Source organism: Oncorhynchus keta, chromosome 27, assembly GCF_023373465.1.
Source record: "Oncorhynchus keta strain PuntledgeMale-10-30-2019 chromosome 27, Oket_V2, whole genome shotgun sequence".
NCBI classification, from domain to species: domain Eukaryota; kingdom Metazoa; phylum Chordata; class Actinopteri; order Salmoniformes; family Salmonidae; genus Oncorhynchus; species Oncorhynchus keta.
Genome location: NC_068447.1, coordinates 21,439,156 through 21,463,850, shown reverse-complemented (window position 1 = coordinate 21,463,850; position 24,695 = coordinate 21,439,156). Strand labels below are relative to the sequence as shown.

The 24,695-nt window shown below is 40.8% G+C and overlaps 2 protein-coding genes across 4 annotated transcripts; both read right to left on the bottom strand.

Moving 5' to 3' along the window:
- Nucleotides 1-338: 338 nt before the first annotated feature.
- kctd6b (potassium channel tetramerization domain containing 6b) lies at nt 339-3,217 on the bottom strand. 2 transcript variants are annotated; one of them, XM_035756833.2, is made up of 3 exons: nt 3,038-3,216; nt 2,081-2,200; nt 339-1,818 (listed from the first exon to the last, which is right to left on the bottom strand). In XM_035756833.2, exons 2-3 carry the CDS (start codon nt 2,105-2,107, stop codon nt 1,132-1,134), a joined length of 714 nt encoding a protein of 237 aa, XP_035612726.1. In that variant the 5' UTR covers nt 2,108-2,200; nt 3,038-3,216; the 3' UTR covers nt 339-1,131. The 2 variants fall into 2 exon arrangements, with proteins under 2 accessions (XP_035612726.1, XP_052337880.1); XM_052481920.1 differs by lacking the exon at nt 2,081-2,200 and having other exon boundaries at nt 3,038-3,217.
- Nucleotides 3,218-3,659: 442 nt separating this feature from the next.
- Nucleotides 3,660-13,343, bottom strand: abhd6b (abhydrolase domain containing 6, acylglycerol lipase b). Of its 2 annotated transcripts, XM_035756834.2 has the most exons (9): nt 9,262-13,343; nt 8,943-9,074; nt 8,371-8,527; nt 8,094-8,207; nt 7,779-7,911; nt 7,360-7,517; nt 4,748-4,802; nt 4,454-4,554; nt 3,660-4,161 (listed from the first exon to the last, which is right to left on the bottom strand). In XM_035756834.2, the coding sequence occupies exons 2-9, from the start codon at nt 9,065-9,067 to the stop codon at nt 3,982-3,984; spliced, it is 1,023 nt and encodes a 340-aa protein (XP_035612727.1). In that variant the 5' UTR covers nt 9,068-9,074; nt 9,262-13,343; the 3' UTR covers nt 3,660-3,981. The 2 variants fall into 2 exon arrangements, with proteins under 2 accessions (XP_035612727.1, XP_052337879.1); XM_052481919.1 differs by lacking the exon at nt 9,262-13,343 and having other exon boundaries at nt 8,943-9,219.
- Between the last annotated feature and the right edge of the window lie 11,352 nt (nt 13,344-24,695).

Below are 24,695 nucleotides of genomic sequence, written 5' to 3'. Positions count from 1 at the left end.
TGCTGCTAAATATGTGTATGTGACCAATAAAATGTGATTTGGTGTGAACGCACACAACTCGTTGCTCCCAGTTTACAAGTAGTTTTTAAAAAGTTCCCCACCTGTTATGAACACAGCATTACCTATCTGATTCAACTCACCAACTAATCACCAGGCCATTGATTAATTGAATCAGGTGTTTCTGACTTGATAAAAATAAATTGCTTACCCTAGGTACTATTGAAGGTGGGAATATTCTTGGTTTAGCCTATCTATGAAACAGATGACAAATTGATTTATTTGTCAGATAGACCAACCAGAGCTGGGACTATAACCCGAAAATGATCGACACCGACCACTTATCGCAAGCATTTTACTGATACCGTTCATTACAAGAAATCAAATTTGATCAAATAAGTGGCCTATACTAGAGAAATGTGACGATTGAAATTTAATAAGTTTGCTAATATGGGTGATTGTTAATGGGACAATTGATGGTTCAACCATTAAACTAGTAGTAGTAGTAGTTTAAAGGATATATTTTTAAATGGTGGTGCACATGGTTATAAACTTATCCTGCTATTTATCATTATTGCATCAATTCAGGCAATTTATTGTGATATGTCTTTTTGTCCATCCATATCCCCCAGCTAAGACCAACTACATCACTGATGACATGAGCTTTAGTATGTTGAAATATAATACTTCATATTGAACATACAATAATGCCTGGATTCTCAATTGCACCATGCAGATATCATAACCATATGCAATTTATGCCTAAACAGACAACAATGTTAACATTCAGAAAAGACAGATGTATCCATATATTTACAGAAGAACTGTTGATTATTATGCATCATTTTATTTTCACGATCAAAGTGTGTATAGTATTAGGGCATGAATCTATCACTTTTTATTTGCACCTTCTCTCTTCCATTGTGAAAGATGAACCTATTATAGGATATTGTCTTATACACAGTGATTTCGTATCATCATGGCAATGAAATCTCATTACAAGCAGACCAACCAGCTTTTCTTTTTTTTCTTTCAACAATACCATAATAATGTTAATATGTTGCTAATATGTTTGAGAGCGACGATGATGAAAATAGTATGGAAGTGACTCCATAGACTACAGCTGTGGCACAGTCAGTCTTCTACTTTGCGAGCCGGTCTGCAGAATGTCCAGTGGTGCTCCACTGTATTCTCATTGGCTCGCTCGCTCATGTGATGCACTCGAGTGTTCCGGATGGTGAAGCCCTGCTTCATGATGTAGTCCATTAGGTGAACCCTGAGGGTCACTTCCTGGTGGTAGTCACACGGTCCAAAAGTGAAGGACACCTGAAAGTCTCTCGTGTCCATCATGTGTTTGTTCCACTTGGTGAAATTTTTGCAGATGCCCTCCAGCAGGGCTTGCACCTTGGTTGTTATGGTGAGCTGTGTGATAATGACAGCCACTGGGTTTGAATACTTGGATAGTTTCCGTGTGCTGGACAGCTCCACCACCTGCTCAAAGATGTCCAGAGGGTAGAGCGGCTTGGGTTCATTGAGGCAATGGATCAACGGTTCGATCAAGTAGAAATCTGCCTCCTTCCTCAGGAGGTCAGTTTCAGTGAAGTCCACAGGGAGTGTGAGCTCGGACGTACGTAGGAAGTTCAGCACGTACCGGAAGAGCGTCCCATCGCGGTCGATGAAGTAGTTTCCCTGGGCGTCCCGCGTTGTGGGAAAATCCCCACGGAACATGGCGCCCAGCATGGAGTCTGGGTACCGCTGCAGGGTTGATAGGGAGGTGGTGTACAGGTGGCCCCCCACATTTAAGGTCACTGGGTTAGTCATCTATAGTGAGAAATTGACAAATAATACATTAGCATTGTGGAATTAGACAAGAACATGAATATAGCTATATGAATAAATCAAGAAACAACAGCATCAACAGCAAAATATGATGAACAAAAACATCTGGCAATGCATCAAACATATATCATTCTAACCACTGTGGTACTGGTCAACATACTCATCTCAGTAGCCACCAACATTACTCTTAATCTGCACTGAATTTTAAGGTAGCCTTGACTTCAGGTTGTCCTGTGTTACATACCCTATGGCCCCAGTCTCCATTCTCCATTTGTAAACAGAAAAGCCCACTTCAAGATCAAACCCAGAAAGGCTGCTGATATGATCAGAAACGTAGTGCAGTATGTCTTGTCTTCAATATCACCTGGGAAAACAAGATAAAAATGTAATCATATTGACACGGGTGTGTTCAGCAAAGTCAGGTGAGTTGGATTGGTCAAAGACTGCAAAACAAGCTCCGAACTGCACCTGTCAAGTCACGATTTGCTTAAGACTAAACGTCTGTGAGGAGTTTATTCTTAGAATCAAAGATCATGCTTCACTCAACAAGAGAATCGACTTACATATTGATCAGCTTGAGGTGGGACAAATTCTGAGCAGAGTTATTGTTAGATACCCATCACAGATGCCTTTGAACCTTCGAATTAGCAGGGAATTTATAATGATATGATTTTCAGGCATTTCAATGTGTGGACAGACTGAGGCCAATTTAGTGATTTCCCGAAATTAAGCTAAGAATGCCAGACTTTGAGCATGAAAATATGTTTTGCAAAGCTAAATAACTACCTATAGTACTGTTGATGTGACCTGTTAGTACAGAGAGAAATGAGAACACAGTAATATACATTGCACCATTAACGCACGTACTACAGTGTGACGCCATTGATGCAGAAAAACACGTCCAGCGCGAGCACGGATGCAGATGCGCATCCCCACATCATCAACTGGCTAGCTGCTAGTAGGCAGCGTAATTGGCAACGTAGACATCAAGAGCAACGATTTGGAGAGTTAGCTAACGATCTATGGCAATGTATTAAACACTCGTTTGAAATTGCATTGCAAAGGCTTATTTTGACATGCTCCTCTATTGTATTTTGAGACAACCAACGTGCCATTAGCTACTGTTAGCTAGCTAGTTAGCACAAATTACAGCTGTTATATTTAGCTATCTAAAGTGGTCGATAGCATTAAAAAAACATACCTGTATGTGAAAGGTTACCCTTATTATTTCATCGATTCGATTCTACATGTTCGTTTAAAAGCTATCTAGACTTATATTTTTGCTCTAATCAATGTTTGCTGCAAGGTGATGAATGGTGTCCGACCACTGTTCCGGATGCCCAGGCTACAGGGTGTTCATTAGGTACCACAGCCACAAAATCATAAACCCCGCCTATTCCTACAATTTATATTCTGAAAATCAGATTTAAAACCTAAATCTTACCGTAACCCTGATCTTAACCACACTGCTAACCTTATGCCTAACCCTGACCTTAAATTAACACCAAAAAGCACATTTTGGTTTATGATTTCTTTTCGATATAGCCACTTTGTGGCTTTGGTAAATAGTAAAAACCAGGCTGCAGCAAAACTAGCCAGCTGAACAAATGGACAACCAAATTCTTATGCGGGGTTTACGCTAATTCAGGTAAATTACAGAGCTCTCACTTTTTTCAACATGAATGTGTACGTTTGATCAAATAAACATCAAACACACACACAAATACATCTACGGTGACTATATTAAAACAAATTTTGATTTGGTCAAATTAACAACAAACACATACATAAATACATCTACAGTGACTAGATTAAAACACATATTTTGAGTGATGATAGAAAAGAGATGGAAGTATTCTTTATTTTATGCACATAGGCTAGCTACAAACATTCCATCAGCATAGTTGGAGGAAAATCAATTAAATTAGACACAGGCAGGGTTTAATAATTTAGTCAAATGTGATCAAACATTGCAGGAAGAGGGAAACAACATATTTGACCAAGATATTACATGGGTGAAAAAAATACCTGAATCTGAAAAATTAAGAGTTTACAGTAAATAGTTGATCATTAAACCATTTTTTAAAAACATTTCAAAATAAAATGCTTGACTAAATAATAAAACTTCCATAAAGAATGTATTTCTCAGGAGCGCTTCTTAATGGTTCCGCTGGTGGTACCCAGGGAGATAATAAACTCCATGATGAGTTTGGCTGTCCGGCGAGGCCTCTCCATCACCACAGAGTGGCCACAGTTCTCTAACAGGTCCACCCTGCAACCGGGCAAGGCCTCCGCCACTACCACAGCTCCAGAGACATCCACCACCTGGAGAAGAGAGCAGCTATAAGGTTACTCTTATTTATAGTATCCTTTCTTTTTGCTACTATTATGAAAACATGGAGGGTCATATGATAATATATGCTATCTAGCAGATGCTTTTATCCAATTTTGACATATGGGTGGTCCTGGAAATTGAACCCACTATCCTGATATTGCAAGAGCCATGCTCTTCCAACTGAGCTACAGAGGACCATGGGAAGGCATCATAGATGCAAAATCCCTCTCCTAATATTGTTTAATTTGGATGCATTGGCCTTCTGGCTTTTGGTGTATTTACCTGGTCCTGTTTGCCCCAAATGACTTGCAAAGGGGCAGTAATCAGCTGCAAATTTTCCTGTAGGGCGTATCTGGAGTTCTCACCCAATATCTCCATGAAAACTGTGGAGAGATTCTAGATTTAGCAAACCTCGTCAAAATGAGCAACCCAACATCTGCGATTATGACCTATATGACCTGTGACTATCTTATAATATTTGATACATTCTTTATCATAGATATGACAAATATTCATACAGAGAAAAATACCTCAAAACATTTGGCTATGAGACAAAGGAATAGAACAGAGACAGACCTTCTTGATAAAAATCATTGTGTGGAAGCCGAACATCCACCAGTCCTTGAAGAATCTAACATATGAAAGCAAAAAATAAAAACAGTCTGATATCATTTTCTATTTGTATTTCTATTTGTAGAAAGAGGAACATTAGGTAGGCCTTAATGCTTAACGATGAATGTGTTTTGAGTTCTGTTCGGTTTTGGTTCAATTCTTTTTATTTATGATTTCAGAGCTTTTAATGCAAATTCTAAAGCCCAAAATAGTGAACATTCAATTGCCAAAACATTGAAAATATTCTATTGTCTCTGTCAGCTCCACATTGGGTAAATATCAATAGAAAATTACGATGAAATAATTAAATATTTTGGTTGTGTATATTACTTAGTTTTTATTTGATTACTTTATTATTTTTCATTCCTTAAAGTCATAATTTCATCGATTCTCAGGCAGTAGCAGCCAGCCAGACAGATCATCTAACGTCATCTCTGTGCTCCCCATTCTATACTGTCTTTAAGTCATCCTATTTAGCTAGGCTAGCCTAAGTATGCTGCAAAGCTGTCTGACAAAATAATTTGACTAGTTCTTCAAAGTAGATAAGGCATACTTTCTCTATCCCTCTCCTCTTTGTGTTGTGTACATTCCTCGCTGTCGTCTGTGTGTATCTAATGAAGCAGGCGTAAAAGTGTATCCGTCTGTCTGAGCCGGATAGAACAGGTGCAATGGATTATGGTCATTGTAGTTAATTAACACGTTTCTGCGCTGAACTAGGTTGAATATTTGCTTAATGAAAACTACAACTCCCTTCAGCCCAGCGTCCCACATAGTTCTTGACTTGATTCTGCTCTCGAATTCATTGATTTCTCTCCAGAGAAACAGCGTATTGGTATCACCAAAAAAACAAACTAAATTAAATTAAAATACTTGAACCGAAATCTGTCAATTAGTTGTTTAATAATCAAAAAATAAAAATTACGAAATGTCAGTTAATCGCTCAGCACTAGAAGGCCTAGGTTATAGCCTTTGCATTTTTTTCTGACTGTTTTCCATTTTATTTGGTTAGTTCTCCTAAAAAGCACCCTCAAAGATATGCAATAGACCTATGGCGCTTTGAAAGTGTGAGTGAAGGGGGGCAGTATTGAATTATGTTATCATAGGACTGCCCATAATTCCCTCTGGCCTACACCAATTGGTGGCCGAGGGTTTGCCTTAGGAAGCAAAGGTGCGTCATGAGTCAAGGAGATGGTCTGATGGTTTTAGTGACAACAGACCAAGCTTGATATGAGGGGAGGTTTTAGTGGGTGGAATATTAGGACAAGTGGAGGTTTACACAGTTGCAGCAACAGTATGCTTAACAGTGCAAATATTATGGTAAGCTATATGGACACTTAATAATCATGGTGCTTTTTAATGCTACGTTTACAAACATTGGTTGTGGTAAGTATAATTGAAACTTGGGTATCATTATGGTAAGTGGGGAAATAAGTACGCTACCGGTCAAAAGTTTTAGAACACTTACTCATTCAAGGATTTCTATTTATTGTGACTATTTTCTACATTCTAGAATAATAGCAAAGACATCAAAACTATGAAATAACATATGGAATCATGTAGTAACAAAAAAAGTGTTAAACAAATAAAAACATATTTGAGATTTGAGATTCTTCAAATAGCCATCCTTTTCCTCGATGACAGCTTTGCACACTCTTGGCATTCTCTCAACCAGCTTCATGAGGTATCAAATCAAATTGTATTACACATGATTAGCAGATGTTAATGCGAGTGTAGCGAAATGCTTGTGCTTCTAGTTCCGACCATGCAGTAATATCTAACAAGTAATCTAACAATTTCACAACTACTTTACACACAAGTGTAAAGGAATGAATAAGAATATGTACATATAAATATATGGATGAGCGATGGCCGAACGGCATAGGCAAGATGCAGTAGATGGTATAGAGTACAGTATATACATATGAGATGAGTAATGTAGGGTATGTGAACATTATATAAAGTGGCATTGTTTAAAGTGACTAGTGATACATTTATTACATCCAATTTTTTATTATTAAAGTGTCTAGAGATTTGAGTCCGTATGTTGGCAGCAGCCACTCAATGTTAGTGATGGCTGTTTAACAGTCTGATTGACTAACCAACATGTCTTAAAGTAATGATTTACTGTCGTTTCTCTTTGCTTATTTGAGCTGTTGCCGCCATAATATGGACTTGGTCTTTTACCAAATAGGGCTATCTTCTGTATACCACCCCTACCTTGTCACAACACAACTGATTGGCTCAAACACATTAAGAAGGAAAGAAATTCCACAAATTAACTTTTAACAAGGTACACCTGTTAATTAAAATGCATTCCAGGTGACTGCCTCATGAAACTGGTTGAGATAAATAAGTACAAATTTACCTTTATTTGACTAGGCAAGTCAGTTAAGAAAAAAATGCTTATTTTACAATGACAGCTTTCCCCGGCCAAACCCTCCCCTAACCCCCCTTAGACTGCTGCGCCACTCGGGAATGCCAAGAGTGCACAACACTGTCATCAAGGAAAATGGTGGGGGAGGGGTAAAAAATAAATAAAGTAGGCCTAGACCTATGGATCAGTCTGATTACTCCACCTGTTGAGGGATCTTAAAGCGGACATGGGAGCAAAGCCTGAGCATATCCTCCATCTCCTCTGGTGTGGACGGAATCAGTGGGATGCTCAGAGTGTAATGGCTGTGCTCAAGGTCCTGCAGATGATTGTCAAATTTTGTCTCACAGGGGTATCGTATACCTAGGGGGTGAAGACATATTGATACTTTTTTTCTGAATCTCTCTCTCTCTCTCTCTCTCTCTCTCTCTCTCTCTCTCTCTCTCTCTCTCTCTCTCTCTCTCTCTCTCTCTCTCTCTCTCTCTCTCTCTCTCTCTCTCTCTCTCTCTCTCTCTCTCTCTCTCTCTCTCTCTCTCTCTCTCTCTCTCTCTCTCTCTCTCTCTCTCTCTCTCACTCTCTCACTCTCTCTCTCACTCCGCAATATTGTGATGATGTGTGACTGACCTGCTGGACAGATAAGGGTGATGCTACAGATTTCGGAGGGGAAGCTGGCTGCGTACACTCCTGCCACATTGCCCCCCATGGAGGTCCCGACCAGATGGAAGGGCTTCCTGTTCAGTCGAACGTTCTCCACAAACTGCATAAGGAGTACAACATAGAAACTCTGATGCTACGACACGTGGTTACTTATTGTGACATAACTTAAGACAACTCTTCTTGTCCCCATTCGTGGTCACCAATGCAATCTTTGATGATCTTTCATGCTGTGTATTGGGTGAGCATTTGTTGTTCCGATGTGGTGACAGGACCAAGACCCACCTGATGAATCCTCTTGACCTGGCCCGGGATGGAGTAGTCCTCTGAGTTGGTACGAGTGGTTCCCTCATGGCCAGGCATATCCACGCACAGTATATGCAGGTGTTTGGGTAGATACTGCATGCCATAGATAAAAGTCACAAAACGTAATATTTACCCTTTTATGGGAATCAACTATACACGCTAATACTTACTATTACAGTAGTAAAGATAAACCTACATTTGTCCACAACTACTTTACCAGCCCACATCATACTAGGTGATTTATGGATTATGTTACCTTGACCATAGTGAGCCATGTGTCTTTGTGAGCAGAGAAACCATGTAGCATGAGGATGGATGGTCTGAACCCCGGCTTCCCTCTGTAAGAGTAACAGAAGCGGTATCCCCCACAGTCTGCATAGCGCACCTGTAGACCCAGGGTCCTCCTCCAGTACCTATTGAGGAATTGATAAATACTGTCTCTGCAACATGTAGAGAGAGATGATTGTTCTGCTCTTTTACTGTTTCTATTTTGGATTTCCCTTTTAGCAAGAGCAAGAATGTCTTTAGAGTGTTGTTATGGCTCATGCTGCATGTTGCACCTGAGCAGGAAAAAGAGATGTGAATCTGACTGTGGTGTAGCACAGGATGTGGTTATAGGGGGACTGAAGGCTAGAATCAAGCTTTTCTACTATTATAGTGCAGTTTATTCAGTGCTGGGTGTGATCTCTTTTATGCAGATGTCTAAAGGAGGTGAAATGGGTACAAAAAACAATCTCTCCCTTTAGCAACCTTACTTTCTAATCCATAAAACTGTCTATAAGAATTCGACACCACACAAGGGGAGTGAAATACGGCACTATACCTTACCAGTAATATATTTTGATGAGGGCTGAGGGCCAGAGGATAAAAGAGGCCACAAAAGACAGAATAGGAATGGCCAACGTTGCACCAGCAAGGACCAACAAGTTCACCATATCTAAATCCGCGGCCATGGCTCCCCTGTTCGAAATCAACACACACGCTGTTATACACATTATGCCTACTGTATAGGTATGGGTTAGTACAAGTAATTCTGATTTGACCTTCCCCGGGGGGGGCGGACATGGGAAAATATGTAGTAGGCCTAATCAATTTAATCCTACTAAAATGGCTATACATTGTGTAATAAATGAAGAAAGAAACTTACTTGATATGGTGATGTGTTTTTTATTCTCTTTGAATAACTGTCATGGGTCGGTTTAGTATGGTAATCTACCAGAAGAGCTCAATCAGCTTCGTTGATCTGTCTGTCTAACGACCCAGTTGACCCAGGTGTGAGATGCGTGGAAATTATTTGCCTGGTTATCTTCTCTTGAATGTTGATAAGTTTAACTGGAATTGAGTACGTTAACGGCAGACAGTCCTAGTCACTGGTTTATAGAGAACTCCTATTGATCTGTCTCTAAATAATTGTGTCAATTTTTTAAAGGGGACGTACACATTTCCTTCTGTGATGTATTACAGTTCAAAGATGCCATGTTCATGACCTTTATTGCTTCACATTAGGGAAATAATTTGCTTTGTTGTAGTTGCATGTTTCACCTAATTTTTTACAATATGACTATGACAATATGACCAAATGTTTCTTTTCACAAGTAAATTCACATTATTCCAAATTTCACATATTTCATAGAATCAGTCAATCTTTATCCCTTTAACCCTATTCTTAACGGGCTGGTAGAGTATGTTGTCAGTGGACACAAATCTTCATTTGAACTTGATTGGTTAACTCCCCCAGCCCTCCTGCACCAATTTCCATAATTTGTATTCTTATGGGTTGCTGCAGTTCAGTGTTTGCAAATTGCCATTCTAATGTGGTATTTCTAATCACCATCTTTTGACTTCTCAACCACCTGGTAAAGCTCTGTATGTTTTTCCAGAAGAGACAGTGTAAAGGAGAAACTAGGAGTCAAGAAGCAGGAGGTGAGTTTAATAATACAAGAAACAGAACGATACAAAACTGAAGTTGAAACACAACCAATACTGCCTGGGGAATGGAGCCAAGGGAGTGACAGATATAGGGGAGGTAATCAGTGTAGTGAGTCCAGGTGTGCCTCATAATGAGGCGCAGGTGCGCGTAATGATGATGCCAGGCATGTGTAATGGTGATTGCCAGGACCAGTGGTTAGTAGACAGACATTTAAAGGGTTAAACATTCAGTTAAATGTGGTCTATAGTCTGTAATTTATGCAATACAAAGCAAACTAAGTCCATTCAAAGTGTTGAAATAAAATATTTAATGTAAATAAAATAAAGTGTTTATAGTTTTTTTACAGTATAAAAACATCTATTGACAAAGAACTCTAGTTGCCCAAATATAACAGAAGAGTGCAATGATTGCTTTACATCCAAGAATCAGATTCAGAAGGATATGCACCATTTCTTCTCTCCATGATAAGTATTATAATTAATTGCTGTAAAAGAAGTGCTTTCATGCACTCCATTTTCCAAACTCCTCCACTCTCCCCCTCTCTTTATAATCTTTCGGCCCTGGGATTTATGTTGTCTAGCCACAGAATGAGACACCTTTATGAGGTGTCAGGAGTGCACCTAGGGGTCATGATAGGGGCTGTACCAAATGTTTGATGTATTATAATAATTGATTATGCTTATGTTGTATTAATAGAACGGGAGGGGTTATAAGACCCTGCCCTCCTTACATTTATAGGGTCCTAGACTACAGATTAAATATATATATATATATATCACAGTTTTTTTCTGGTCTCTCTGCCTCTTATAAAAGAGACCCCTCTGAGAAATGTGTGACAGACAGAACTCTGCTGGGGAGTGTAGGAGATGTCATGACTGAACTGACCAGGTCAGGTTACAGGAGACCACAACCCTACAGATTATCTCTCAAACAGAGGAGGAGAGATCTAGGGGTCTGAAGATGTGGATGGTTTTATGACCCCTCACGCCCCTGGTAAATCTCAGGCCACAGACAAATTCCATTGTCCTGTTATCATGGAGAACCAGCCTCAGAACATTAAACATGAAATAAAAGGGACTTTGGAACAATGGCTTCAGTCAGCCACAATGGTGGTCATGACGATAGATGGAATATGAAAATATGTCATTTTTGTTTTGTTATTAAAGGTTAATAGATTACGTTATTACGAAAACATTGTAATGTGAAGAGTTTTCCTAGTATATGTTTGATGTTTATACATTGTACATTGTATGGAAAATATCCAAATCAAAGAGAATGTTTTGGGGGAAGATGAAATGTTAAGTTAGTTGTGTAAAATTGGATTTGAATAAAATCTAGACCTTACCTCATTAACTTGGTACGCCCAAAGAACTGTCCTTAAGGCGGTTACGCCCACTTCTGACCAAAGGGTATAAAACCTGTGAGTATAGAATTTACATGAAGACTACGTGACCCAAGCTGCAGCAAGGTCTAAAAAGTCAACGAACCCAGAACGCAACGCAAGGTTGAGGACATAAAAATCATTTTCTACCCAAGCTACAGATGAGTAGCTGTGTCTAAGCGGATGAATTCAAGTCGAACCACCTAGCCTCCATCTCCCATCGAATCGTGGTATCTAAAGGGTTTCATTCCTATGCTGTGAGCTACAGAGACGTCTGTCCTCAGAAGACCCCTTCCAGAGCAAAGGGTGAGGGAACAGACTCCTAAGCCAAAAGGACACTGACATTGGGAGGACGACCAGAGAGGTGCGCCGGAGTAGTGTCATCGAGCCGCCTGGACGGCCCACGCAGAGAATCCTCGGCGATCATCCCCACGTAATTACATCATTATATTCTGACCCATAAGAGCGGAAGTTTGGGGCAAGGCTAGGATTAGAATAGCATAGCTGACAAATTCATTCAAATGTACATTTCTCGTGTACTTTCTTTTTTCTCTCTTTTGAAATCCCCATTGTGGGTAACACGCGCCATAGTGTGCTGGCCCGTTATACTAAGTTCTAATCAATAGCCTATAACGTGTTTTGTCTTTGTATCTTATCATTTTAGCTTTTTGGTAAATAAATATTCAACTAAGATTGGTGTGGTACAAAGTCATTGGCGAGACCCGAAGCCGTGCAGATTCACGAGCTATACAACGTTCAGAACGAGATTGGTAGAGGCAACTGGTTAATTAGCGGCTGTTGTAAAATCGATATTCTGATATTCTTTGAGTTAATTTGGGAAATAGAAATTAGTTTTCCCATGGTGCCCCAGGTTAATGAGTTAACAATTGCTTCAGCCTCCTGAGGTTGAAAAGGCGCTGTTGTGCTTTCTCCCCACACTGTCTGTGTGGGTGGACCATTTCAGTTTGTCTGTGATGTGTACGGCGAGGAACTTAACTTTCCACCTTCTCCACTGCTGTCCCTTCGATGTTGATAGTGGGGTGCTCCCTCATCTGTTTCCTGAAGTCCACGATCATCTCCTTTGTTTTGTTGACGTTGAGTTAGAGGTTGTTTTCCTGACACCACACTCCGAGTGCCCACAACTGTTGTGTCGTCTGCAAACTTGATTGAGTTGGAGGCGCGCATGGCCACGCAGTCATGGGTGAACAGGGAGTACAGGAGAGGGCTGAGAACGCACCCTTGTGGGGCCCCAGTGTTGAGGGTCAGCGAAGTGGAGATGTTGTTTCTTACATTCACCACCCGAGGGCGGCCCATTAGAAAGTCCAGGACCCAATTGCACAGGGCAGGGTTGAGACCCAGGGTCTCCAGCTTGATGATGAGCTTGGAGGGTACTATGGTGTTAAGTGCTGAACTGCAGTCAATGAACAGCATTCTTGCATCGTCTGTGGACCTGTTGGGCGGTATGCAAACTGAAGTGGGTCTAGGGTGGCAGGTAAGGTGGAGGTGATATGATCCTTGACTAGTCTCTCAAAGCACTTCATGATGACAGAAGTGAGTGCTATGGGGCGGTAGTCATTTAGTTCAGTTATTGTTGCCTTGGGTACCGGAACAATAGTGGCCATCTTGAAGCATGTGGTGACAGCAGACTGGGATAGGGATTGATTGAAAATGTCCGTAAACACACCAGACAGCTGGTGTTATTCTCTCACCAAGAAAAAAAAAGCTTAGGCTACTTCCCCAGATGCTACTCATACATTTATGAAAACTGTTTCTCACAATAGTTGGATGTATCTTTTCACATACATTCCCGGACCATACAATCTTGTTTTGATGATTTGAACGCTTCCTTATCAGACAACTGCAAGCTTGTTTTTGTCTCAGACATGCTTATCTTCTCTAGTCCATGTTCAATGTCATTCATATTTTACACACGGCCTACCCACCTTTCTGAATTGACCAATCAAGTAGCATCTTGTATGTCAAACGATGGAGGAGCCTTTATGGCCTCAACTAAAAATGATAGGTACAATATGTCATTGCCATTTCTGTGTTTTTTCTTCCAATGCACCTTATGGTATTAAAGTTCAAGTTAAGTTCCGATTGTTGTCCTCGCCATTCTTTCATTAGTGTTTAAAACTTACAATGACTAATTATTGTGTAATACAATGTTAAAACCATGTATTAGAAACGCTACGTTTTACTAGTCTTTGCTGTTGAGCCTATTTTAGCAGGGAGTCATCTTGAGACAAAGCTCTCTTTTACAGATGAGCTCTAATAATAAAAACATATACATTAATACAATATGAAAAGCAAAGCAGATTAAAAAAAGTCAAATAAAAACAAAGACCGGGTATGAATGACATAAGGTAAAGTTTTCGTACGAGAATTCAAAGAACCTACTTTCAAATACAGAATGCATTGATGTGTACCAAACCTGTCAGCCATAGTAAAGGGTAGTGTGTTTAGATAAAATGCATAATTTTGTAAATGCATCAAACACTTGTGGCTTTCATGTGCAAGCTTCAAATAAACAACCAGTCAATAATTTAGTCAGTTAAGAACAAAGTCTTATTTACAATGACGGCCTAGGAACAGTGGGTTAACTGTCTTGTTCAGGGTCAGAACGACAGATTTACCTTGTCAGTTCGGGATTCAATCTAGCAACCTTTTGGTTACTGGCCCAATGCTCTAACCACTAGGCTACCTGAGCGGTTGGTTTAATTAGTTACTGTACTGTCTACTTAATTATTTTGACCTTACATTCATGTGAAGTAATCGGACTTGGTTTAGTCAATTTAGAAGCCTGGTTAAGTTTTTGGGCCAATTACGTGAACTCTAGGTTTGCTGTTGCAAGGAACTTTTGGGGGCTCTGGGACTCCTGCCTCTGCTCAAGCTGTGAGGAGAAGATAACACTATTGTTGTTGAGCTTAAACTTTTACAAAGAGATTTCGAATTACATTTAGCAAAAAAAAAAACCTGTTTCTTAGTCCTAGATTTTTATTTCCTTATATTGTGATTGATTGTGTGACTCATAATTTAGATTTACTAGTATCCACGTCAAATTGTATTCCGTGTGTGGTTGTATTTTCCTTGAGTCACTTTCGTATTGCATGGGAGAACTTTCTGGAAACCGTAATCTAAGTATATATATATATATATATATATTAGTAATATAACTAGTGTCTTGTTTTTTCCCCCTAACGACTACATTGTTCATTTACTTATATTATTCCCATGCTGATTCATCCGAGCCTGTGGTGAGAGGGTAACCCTTGCATGATCAAGGAAGTCAAAAACTGAGAGCTACAGTACAGTCTGTAAAAGGAGATATTTGATCTCCATCCCCATCTTTAGCTCCATGTAGGCTTACCAGCTTTACTGCAGTCCACATTGAAGATAATTCTCCTTCCCATACAGGCTTCACTCAGACCTGGCCCGCTACTGACAACCTTACAGGTATCAGACTGGAAGGAGGACCATAGAGAGGATGCAAAACAGCCATTGATTACTCTTCCTCATCAGATGACCTGCGATGGGTGATCAAATGTTACGATATGATCCATATGTAGTTTGTGTGCCTAATTTCCCCCTCTAAATGAGATTTGGAAAGACGAGACAGTAAACCTCCATAAAAATAATAGGACTGATTGATACCTTTGGTCTGTCCCCGACCCTGATGCATCATCTCCAGCAGAGCCATACACTGGCACCAGGTAAGGACTGTGAATGACGACCATTCTGAATGTGTCAGATGCCAAGTCTTTAGTCATTGTTTCAGGCTTGTTTTCTGAAAAATTAAGAATGAGACCATTCTTTCACTTTCAGTGGACTGTAGAAAGAAGCAGAGCTGGTTTGAGCGCGTGACAGATTGCGCGCCCTTCGTTATTTTTCCTTTAGAGATTGAAAACGCTATTGTCCGTTTGAAATATTATCGATTTAGACAATAGACAACCTGAGGATTAATTATAAGCATCGTTTGACATGTTGACCAACTTTTCCGATACTATTAGGATGTATTCGTCTGCATGTCGTGACTGCCTTTGAGCCAGTGGATTACTAAAACAAAACGCGCCAACCAAACTGAGTTTTTGGGACATAAAGAGTGACCATATCTAACAAAACATGTATTGTGTAGCTGGGACTCTTGTGACTGCAACCATATGAAGATCTTCAAAGGTAAGTAATTAATTTTAATCGCCATTTCTGACTTTTGTAATTCCTTTTACATACCTGAAGGGCACTTTTCGGCATTTGCTGTATGATCGATGAGAATCTCCATATTGCAAATGTACGGTCCCTTACTAGACGTCCGCGAATATTTCTCAAATTTGCTGGCGGCGGCTGCAGGCCGTGCACCGGGGCCAGATCTTCCAGGAAGTCATCAAAAGAAGTCTCTCGGACAATCGGTTTCAGTTTCATAAAAATTTTCTAATTTATAATTTTTCCACTTTCCCAGTAAATTCCACCAGATGGCGAATGGAATCTTATTGCAAATGTACAAAACATAACCAATCACGCCATTTCTCCTAAACGCAAGAGGCTTCGAAGACGAAACTTTGTGAGCATAGGTTTGGACTAATGGGCTGTTTGCCCAGAAACAAGATGGCGTCGAGGCTTTTTGAGTTAAGGCCATTTTTCAGGGATTAAAAAAGGTCAAAAGGAAAATAGAGCGCTAATTTGTCCACTCCACATCAAAGTACATGAACATACAGTGTCAGGAAAAAAGATCCAGCCATTTATCTATCGTAATTTAAGAGAAAATCGTACAATGTACAATTGGTGATGGTCAAAGAAAAGTTTCTCTCCAAAAAGTTAGATCCAGATGCGGCGTGTTCAGACGAATCCATTAAGGCGGGTTCGGAGCTCTGCGAGATTTGTGATTTTCTGAAATCACACACACTCATTCAACCCTCTGTAAATCAGTCAGTTCTTAACGTAAATACTTAAAATTCTAAATTCTGTAAGAGCCTACAGGACATGTGTTCACTTCCAGCTTCCTGTGTCAACCGGAAGTGCTTTAACCTCTCTGGTACAAGTGGGATGCTAGCGACAAATTCAAAACAGAAATCCCATAATTAAAATTCCTCAAAAGAAACAAGTATTCTACACCATTTTAAAGACAAACTTCTTGTAAATCCAACCACAGTGTCCAATTTCAAAAAAGGCTTTACGGCAAAGCACACCAAACGCTTATGTTAGGTCAGCGCCTAGGCACAGAAAACCATACAGCCATTTTCCAACCAAGGAGAGGTGTATAACAAAAGTCAGAAATATAATTAAAATTAATCACTTACCTTAGATGATCTTCATCTGGTGGCACTCCCAGGTCTCCATGTTAGACAATAAATGTTTGTTTTGTTCTATAATGTCCCTCTTTATGACCACAAACCTCCTTTTTGTTCACACGTTTAGTCCAGTAATCCAAGTCCAGACGAAAAGACTTTTAAAAGTACAATAAAAGTTTGTAGAAACATGTAAAACAATGTTTAAAATCAATCCTCAGGTTGTTTATGTCATAAATAATATTTCAACCAGACAAAAGCTTTGTCAATAGAAAAGGAGAAACAAGAAAGACGGGCTCCCGATCACGCGCTTGGCTCATGTCTGGAAATTTCCACTGTCCACTCATTGAACGTGCTGTATCTCCCTCATTTTTCACAGTAAAATCCTGAAACAATGCCTAAAGACTGGCCAAATGTAGAGGAAGCCACAGAGATCATGAACTGGGTCTTTGGTCTTGGTATGGTGGATAGGCTTTCAATGGAAAACAACCTTTCAAAATAATAGTACATCCTGGTTGGATTTTCCTCAGGTTTTCACCTGCCATATCAGTTCTGTTATTCTCAGACATTATTTTAACAATTTTGGAAACTTTTCTATCCAAATCTACTAATTATATGCATATCCTAGTTTATGGGCCTGAGTAGCAGGCAGTTTAATTTGGGCACGCTTTTCATCCGGAGGTGAAAATACTGACCCCTACCCAAGAGAGGTTAAATTGGGGTCACATGGGCTGTTTTGATGAGTTAGAAAGGTCACATCTTCCAAAACTTCATGAGTGATTAGGCAACCCTCATGAACTGTAAATCAGTAATTTCTCCCAACGAATGTCAAAGAAAAAAAACACACACACCACTTTGCAGGGCTTAAAGACACACAGAGCCTGCAATGGCATTACCATAATCTCTAGGCTGTGCAGAGTTCAACGAGATGCACCGCTTGACAGTAGCTTGTTCGGTCTGAGCGCAGCGACCGTGCAAAAAAGTAGGCCCAAAATGAAGCCTGGCCCTACATTTCAGGTGCTTTAGGGTTAGAAGCACAATTCGACCTAAGGAACGTTCCTGAGGTCTTCTTGATCTGTGCAAGCCTAACCTTGACCACGTGGCATTAACCCTTAACCTCTCTGAGCACAGAATCCGGAAGCGGGCTGAAATTCCACAACATACGGTGATCGCTACATAAATAGTCATTAAACATTCATGAAAATACAAGTGTCTCACATCTATCGAAAGTCTAGAATATTGCTAATCCAACTGCGTTGTCAGATTTAAAAAAAGATTTACTGCGAAAGAATACGATGCAATTATCTGAGGATAGAGTCCCATAAAACCAGCACAGGCGTAACAAAATCACAAACTGCATTAAAATAAATTGTTTACCTTTGACAATCTTCGTCTGTTTGCAATCCCAATGTTCATTGTTACACAATGAATGATCTTTTCTTTGATAAAATCAGTTTTTATAGCCTAACACAAAACATTTTGTGAACCGCTTGTGTCGTGAATTCTGTCTCATTCCATTTGACGACACATTCCAGGTAAATACCCACACAGAACGTTAGAATACCATTTTGGCATTTTGTATATAGTTATTTGTTTCAAAATGTAGACCTTCACCAATTTGGCCACTTGGGTACATTTGGGCTACTTGTGTGGGATACCTGGGTGCCTTCATGATAAATGTCATGTAGCACACTCATTTTGGAAGTTATCATTCTGAAACTTTGCACAAGTACTGTTGCCATCTTATATTTTTCACTGACATTGTCCTATCTGGATGTTTGTTTTATCTTGTTCATTTTAAAGATGATACAACAATAAAAACAAAAAACAATTATTTTTGTCATTGTATTATCTAGACCAGATCTATTGTGTTATATTCTCCTACATTCAATTCACATTTACACAAACTTCAGTGTTTTCTTTCAAATGGTACCAAGAATATGCATATCCTTGCTTCTGGGCCAGAGCTACAGGCAGTTAGATTTGGGTATGTCTTCAGGCGGAAATTGAAAAAAGTAGAGGGGTAGCTCTAAGAGGTTCAGTGAAAAGAAGGTGTTTACATCAAACAGTTTGCAATGACTTCTCTACCTGTAGGAATACATTGCTCCCCTAAATTCAACCTGAAGCCTGTGGGTTATGAATGCCTTATGAACCGCTCTTCGATGACAATTCATCAGGCCACTATGAGGTCTACCTGAGTTGATTCTAAGCTTCCTGGAGCAACCGGAAGTGGTTAAATTCACCCTCAAGTTGTTTTGATCTACCCAACCTAAAGTTTGTGAAAACACTGCATCCAACCCTGTGTAAATGTCAATTCTTAACATAAAGACTTAAAACTCAGGATTCTGTAAAAGCCTACCCCAATGAGGAGGTGTTTACTTTCAACTTCCTGTGCCAACCGGGAAGTGCCTTAAATTGAGGTCATAGGGGCTGTTTCGAAGGGTTAAAAAGGTCAGATGTTTCCAAAACTTTGTGTAATTAGGCAACCCTCAAACTGTAAATCAGTCATTTCTCCCAACTGATGTCAAATAAATAAACTCACACAGCAAGGACGGAGTGACACAGTGTGGAGCTTAGAGACAGAGCCTACAATAGTTACCTTTGTTCGAACTATCAAAAGAACCGTCAGACCTAGAGCTCTGAAACTTTAGAAACCTGTTCTAAAGCTCAAGTCGGTAGTGCACGGTGAGTTGTGGCTCTAGAAGGTTCTCAGACCGAGAAACAGCCTGTACATTTGCAATAATTCAATTAATTTTGACCATCACGAAAATGACATTTAGAAAAGTCGCAAGACTAGGTGCATTGAAACCGCCTCAGCCCATAGAGACAGACCCTAACGTTTGTCCAATAGCTCATTCAAGGACCCCGTAGCAACACAAGTAAAAAAATAGATTTTCAGTACCAATTAAGGTCGCTGCTCGGGCGCCAAATGACCTATCGAGCCGTAACTTGGGATTCAGGGTCGCCTCAGCTAGGCCTACACAATGTCAACACTGGACCCGCAGCTAGAACGTAACTACGTTTTATGTTTTTATTGTGGTTTAAACTGAAAGGCGCTGTGAATTTTGGGCCTGCTCTGAAATATGTGATAGTTGGCTTCTAGATGAGTTGGAAAAAGTGGGTGTGGTGTCAAAATGATATCTAATTGACTGATGGATGGTGACTTGCTGGCTGATTTGTGTCCATTTGCAATATGTTTAAACAATGATAGACCATCCCCAAATTGACAAAAATCAACACAACGAGCGATGGAGAGGAACCACTAGCACTGCCCAGCCATCATGCTCGTCATGTCAATTTGGTTCATCGGGCCAGTCAATTTTGCATTTCTGCATGTCAAATTCATGATGGTAAATGCCCATTGGACAGCCGTGCACCTGGTGATTGAAATGGGTTACCAGGAGCACATAAAAAAAATGTTTTAATGCAAGGGGTCTACGGTTGGGTAGGGATGGCCACCCGTGCCCATCCAATAGGGGACACTCCTGGTCATTTTGGACGTTTAAAAAAAAAAAAAAAAAACATAAAATAAACAGAGTTCCACTTCTCCCATGACAAATAGACCATCTTGGTTGATTCATGAATTAACATAGTGCTATATATAATTTGGGCAGTATAAGTGCCATTTGAACATGGTTCACTGACTTTTGGGTTTGGAAACCGACTTCCTATGATCGTACATGGCAAATGGACATAACATCCTGATTTGGCATTTTCAATACTTTCATATTGCATTTGGACATTTATCGCATTTGGCAATGATTCACTGATTTTTGACTTCCTATGAAATCATATTGCAAATGGACAAAACATATGCCTTACTAGCGATGACAAGTAAAAACAATATGACAGTAAAATGACAAAAGTATGTTCATACAGTTCTTATACATGTATAGTTGACAAAAATAATACTAATTTCAAAAAAACAGTCCAGAAAGCACGTTAAGGGGGTGATACGTTTTGGGAAAAAATGTAAAATGTTCCAAATTTGACCCTTGGGTCTTGACTTGATGTGCATTTGCAATATGAACATTTACTGTGAGCACGCTCGCCATCCCATACACGTTGCCGACACTGGCGATAGTTGCAGATCCCTGGAAGTGGGTTTTGCTTTCTCTGACATAGCCACTCTCACCTCTGCTGTAAATGGACTCCCTGGACAATACATAAGACATACACAAAAGTATGTTGACACACCTTCAAATGAGTGGAATCGGCTATTTCATACAAACATTGACAGTAGAATGGCCTTACTGAAGAGCTCAGTGACTTTAAGCGGCACCATAGGATGCCACCTTTCCAACAAGTCAGTTCAGCACAGCTGTTCATCGGGAACTTCATGAAATAGGTTTAAATGGCTAAGCAGCCACACACAAGCCTAAGATCACCCTACGCAATGCCAAGCGTCGGCTGGAGTGGTGTAAAGCTCCCCGCCATTGGAATACAGAACACTGTTTCATGGTTCGGGCTAGACCCCTTAGTTCCAGTGAAGGGAAATATTAATGCTACAGTATTCAATGACATTCTAGATGATTTTGTGCTTCAAACTTTGTGGAAACAGTTTGGGAAAGCCCCTTTCCTGTTTCAGCATGACTCTGCCCCCCATGCATGAAGCGAGGTCCATACAGAAATGGTTTGTTGAGATCGATGTGGAAGAACTTGACTGGCCTGCACAGAGCCCTGACCTCAACCCCATCAAACACCTTTGTAATGAATTGGAGCCAGGCATAATCATCCAACATCAGTGACCGATCTCACTAATGCTCGTGGCTGAATGGAAGCCCTCGTAGCAATGTTCCAACATCTCGTCGATAGCCTGTGGAGGCTGAGTGGAGGCTGTTACAGCAGCAAAGGGGGAACCAACTCCATATTAATGCCCATGATTTTTGAATGAGATGGTTGATGAGCAGGTGTCCATACTTTTGGTCATGTAGTGTACATTACATACGGTTTGAATACAAATACAGCTTCTCTGTTCAAACTGTTCTATTTACTAACATTTGTTCACAGAAATAATGTAGCTACCTGGCATATGTTCTTCTGTGAATTTGTCTGAGAGGGTGTAGGCCCCAGGCTCCGTGGGGCAGAAGGAGACACAGAAACCATCCGCCGTCTGGACCTACACAGTACTGGGACCCTCGATGGCCAGAGTCAGACTCCCAGAGGCTGATAAATTGTTCAGCCACAAAGTCTTAGTCAAATTCCTGAAAATATTCACATGGTGATATGTTTTTGTTTCAGGGGGAGATTTGTGACTCTGCATCTTTTATATTCACAAAGTCTGAGATCTCAAAAGGTACGCTCCCCGTCACGAGCCCTGGTCCAAAGAACTTGACCCTTCTGGGGTCTGAAATCTCTAACTGGGTGATGGTAAGGGATGGGACTGCTGGCCACATGCTGTCCATCTTTCATAACGTCGACCAGATGCTCTCCCACCTCTTTCGGGATGCACCTGCACAGCAGAAGAAGTGAGACTGTTCTTTAAAACAGGGGATTTTACAATCATCCCGCAGAAATAATTTCCCCAAATCAAATCCAACTTATTTTGCCACATGTGCAAATACAACAGGTATTTATTTACTTTAGTGTGAAATGCTTACTTACAAGCCCTTAACTTCTTATGGTATAGGGGACACTTGCGGCCCACTTGGCCAAAAGCCAGGGAAAATGCAGCGCGGCAAATTCAAATAAAATGATATAAAAATCTAACTTTCATTAAATCACACGTAAGATACTAACTTAAAGCTACACTCATTGTGATTCCAGCCAACATGTCAGATTTTTAAAAGGCTGTTCAGCGAAAGCATAAGAAGCTATTATCTGATCATAGCACAACAGTAAACATGAGTAGCACATTTCAACCCTGCAGGCGCCACACAAAACGCAGAAAAAAGGAATGAAATATTCTTATTAAATAAGTTTCTTTACATAGTTGAATGTGCTGACAACAAAAAAAAAAATCACAAAAATTATCAATGGAAATCAAATTTATCAACCCATGGAGGTCTAGATTTGGAGCCACACTCAAAATTAAAGTGGAAAACCACTCTACAGGCTGATCCAACTTTGATGTAATGTCCTTAAAACAAGTCTAAATGAGGCTCAGTAGTGTGTGTGGCCTCCACGTGCCTGTATGACCTCCCTACAACACCTGGGCATGCTCCTGATGAGGTGGCGGATGGTCTCCTGAGGGATCTCCTCCCAGACCTGGACTAAAGCATCCACCAACTCCTGGACAGTCTGTTGTGCAACGTTGGTGGATGGAGCGAGACATGATGTCCCAGATGTACTCAATTGGATTCAGGTCAGGGGAACGGGCAGGCCAGTCCATAGCATCAATGCCTTCCTCTTGCAGGAACTGCTGACACACTCCAGCCACATGAGATCTAGCATTGACTTGCATTAGGACGAACCCAGGGCCAACCGCACCAGCATATCGTCTCACAAGGGGTCTGAGGAGCTCATCACGGTACCTAATGGCAGTCAGGCTACCTCTGGCGAGCACATGGAGGGCTGTGCGGCCCCCAAAGAAATGTCACCCCACACCATGACTGACCCACCGCCAAACCGGTCATGCTGGAGGATGTTGCAGGCAGCAGAACGTTCTCCACGGCGTCTCCAGACTCTGTCACGTCTGTCACATGTGCTCAGTGTGAACCTGCTTTCATCTGTGAAGAGCACAGGGCGCCCGTGGCGAATTAGCCAATCTTGGTGTTCTCTGGCAAATGCCAAACGTCCTGCACGGTGTTGGGCTGTAAGCACAACCCCCACCTGTGGACGTCGGGCCCTCATTACCACCCATATAGAGTCTGTTTCTGACCGTTTGAGCGGACACATGCACATTTGTGGCCTGCTGGAGGTCATTTTGCAGGGCTCTGGCAGTGCTCCTCCTGCTCCTCCTTGCACAAAGGCGGAGGTAGCGGTCCTGCTGCTGGGTTGTTGCCCTCCTCCACGTCTCCTGATGTACTGGCCAGTCTCCTGGTAGCGCCTCCATGCTCTGGACACAGCAAACCTTGCCACAGCTCGCATTGATGTGCCATCCTGGATGAGCTGCACTACCTGAGCCACTTGTGTGGGTTGTAGACTACGTCTCATGCTACCACTAGAGTTTAAGCACCACCAGCATTCAAAAGTGACCAAAACTTCAGCCAGGAAACATAGGAACTGAGAAGTGGTCTGTGGTCCCCACCTGCAGAACCACTCCTTTATTGGGGGTGTCTTGCTAATTGCCTATAATTTCCACCTGTTGTCCATTCCATTTGCACAACAGCATGTGAAATGTATTGTCTATCAGTGTTGCTTCCTAAGTGGACAGTTTGATTTCACAGAAGTGTGATTGACTTGGAGTTACATTGTGTTGTTTAAGTGTTCCCTTTATTTTTTTGAGCAGTGTATAAAACATGCCTTACCTTTGACGAGCTTCTTTTGTTGGCAATCCAATATGTCCCATAAACATCACAATTGATCCTTCTGTTCGATTAATTCCGTCCATATATATCCAAAATGTCAATTTATTTGGCACGTTTAATCCAGAAAAAAAAACAGCTTCCAAATTACGCAACGTCACTACAAAATATTTCAAAAGTTCCCTGTAAACGTTGCCAAAACATTTCAAACTACTTTTGTAATACAACTTTAGGCTGTGGTGGGGGATCTTGGAGGGCTGGCAGTTGGGAGCCTGGGTCAGTGGCTGATTGATTGCTAGTTCAAGTCCCTGTTTTTTGACCTGGTGGGAGATCTGTTGACCCTGGTTGCTTCTGTGTGACGCTCTGGATGGAAGTCTGTTAGACGACTAATGTGATGTGTTTGTTGAGCTGCTGTTTTAAACATTCAATTAATAACAAGGCTATATGCAGGGGTACAGGTTAGTCAGGTAATTTGTACATGTAGGTAAGGGTAAAATGACAATGTAAATAGTCCAGGTGGCCATTTGATTAATTCATTGTTCAGCAGTGTTGTGGCTTAGGGGGTAGAAGCTGTTAACCTTT

Excerpts from the sequence above, each read along its gene's own strand:
- kctd6b (XM_035756833.2), bottom strand. The coding sequence starts at position 2,107 with ATGGAGAATGGAGACTGGGGCCATAGG. Across the intron at positions 1,819-2,080 it reads ATGGAGACTGGGGCCATAGG|ATGACTAACCCAGTGACCTT; the intron begins GTATGTAACACA and ends TTCTCACTATAG.
- abhd6b (XM_052481919.1), bottom strand. The coding sequence starts at position 9,109 with ATGTGTATAACAGCGTGTGTGTTGATTTCGAACAGGGGAGCCATGGCC. Across the intron at positions 7,912-8,093 it reads AGGTCAAGAGGATTCATCAG|TTTGTGGAGAACGTTCGACT; the intron begins GTGGGTCTTGGT and ends CTCCTTATGCAG. Across the intron at positions 7,518-7,778 it reads CACCCTTATCTGTCCAGCAG|GTATACGATACCCCTGTGAG; the intron begins GTCAGTCACACA and ends TTCACCCCCTAG.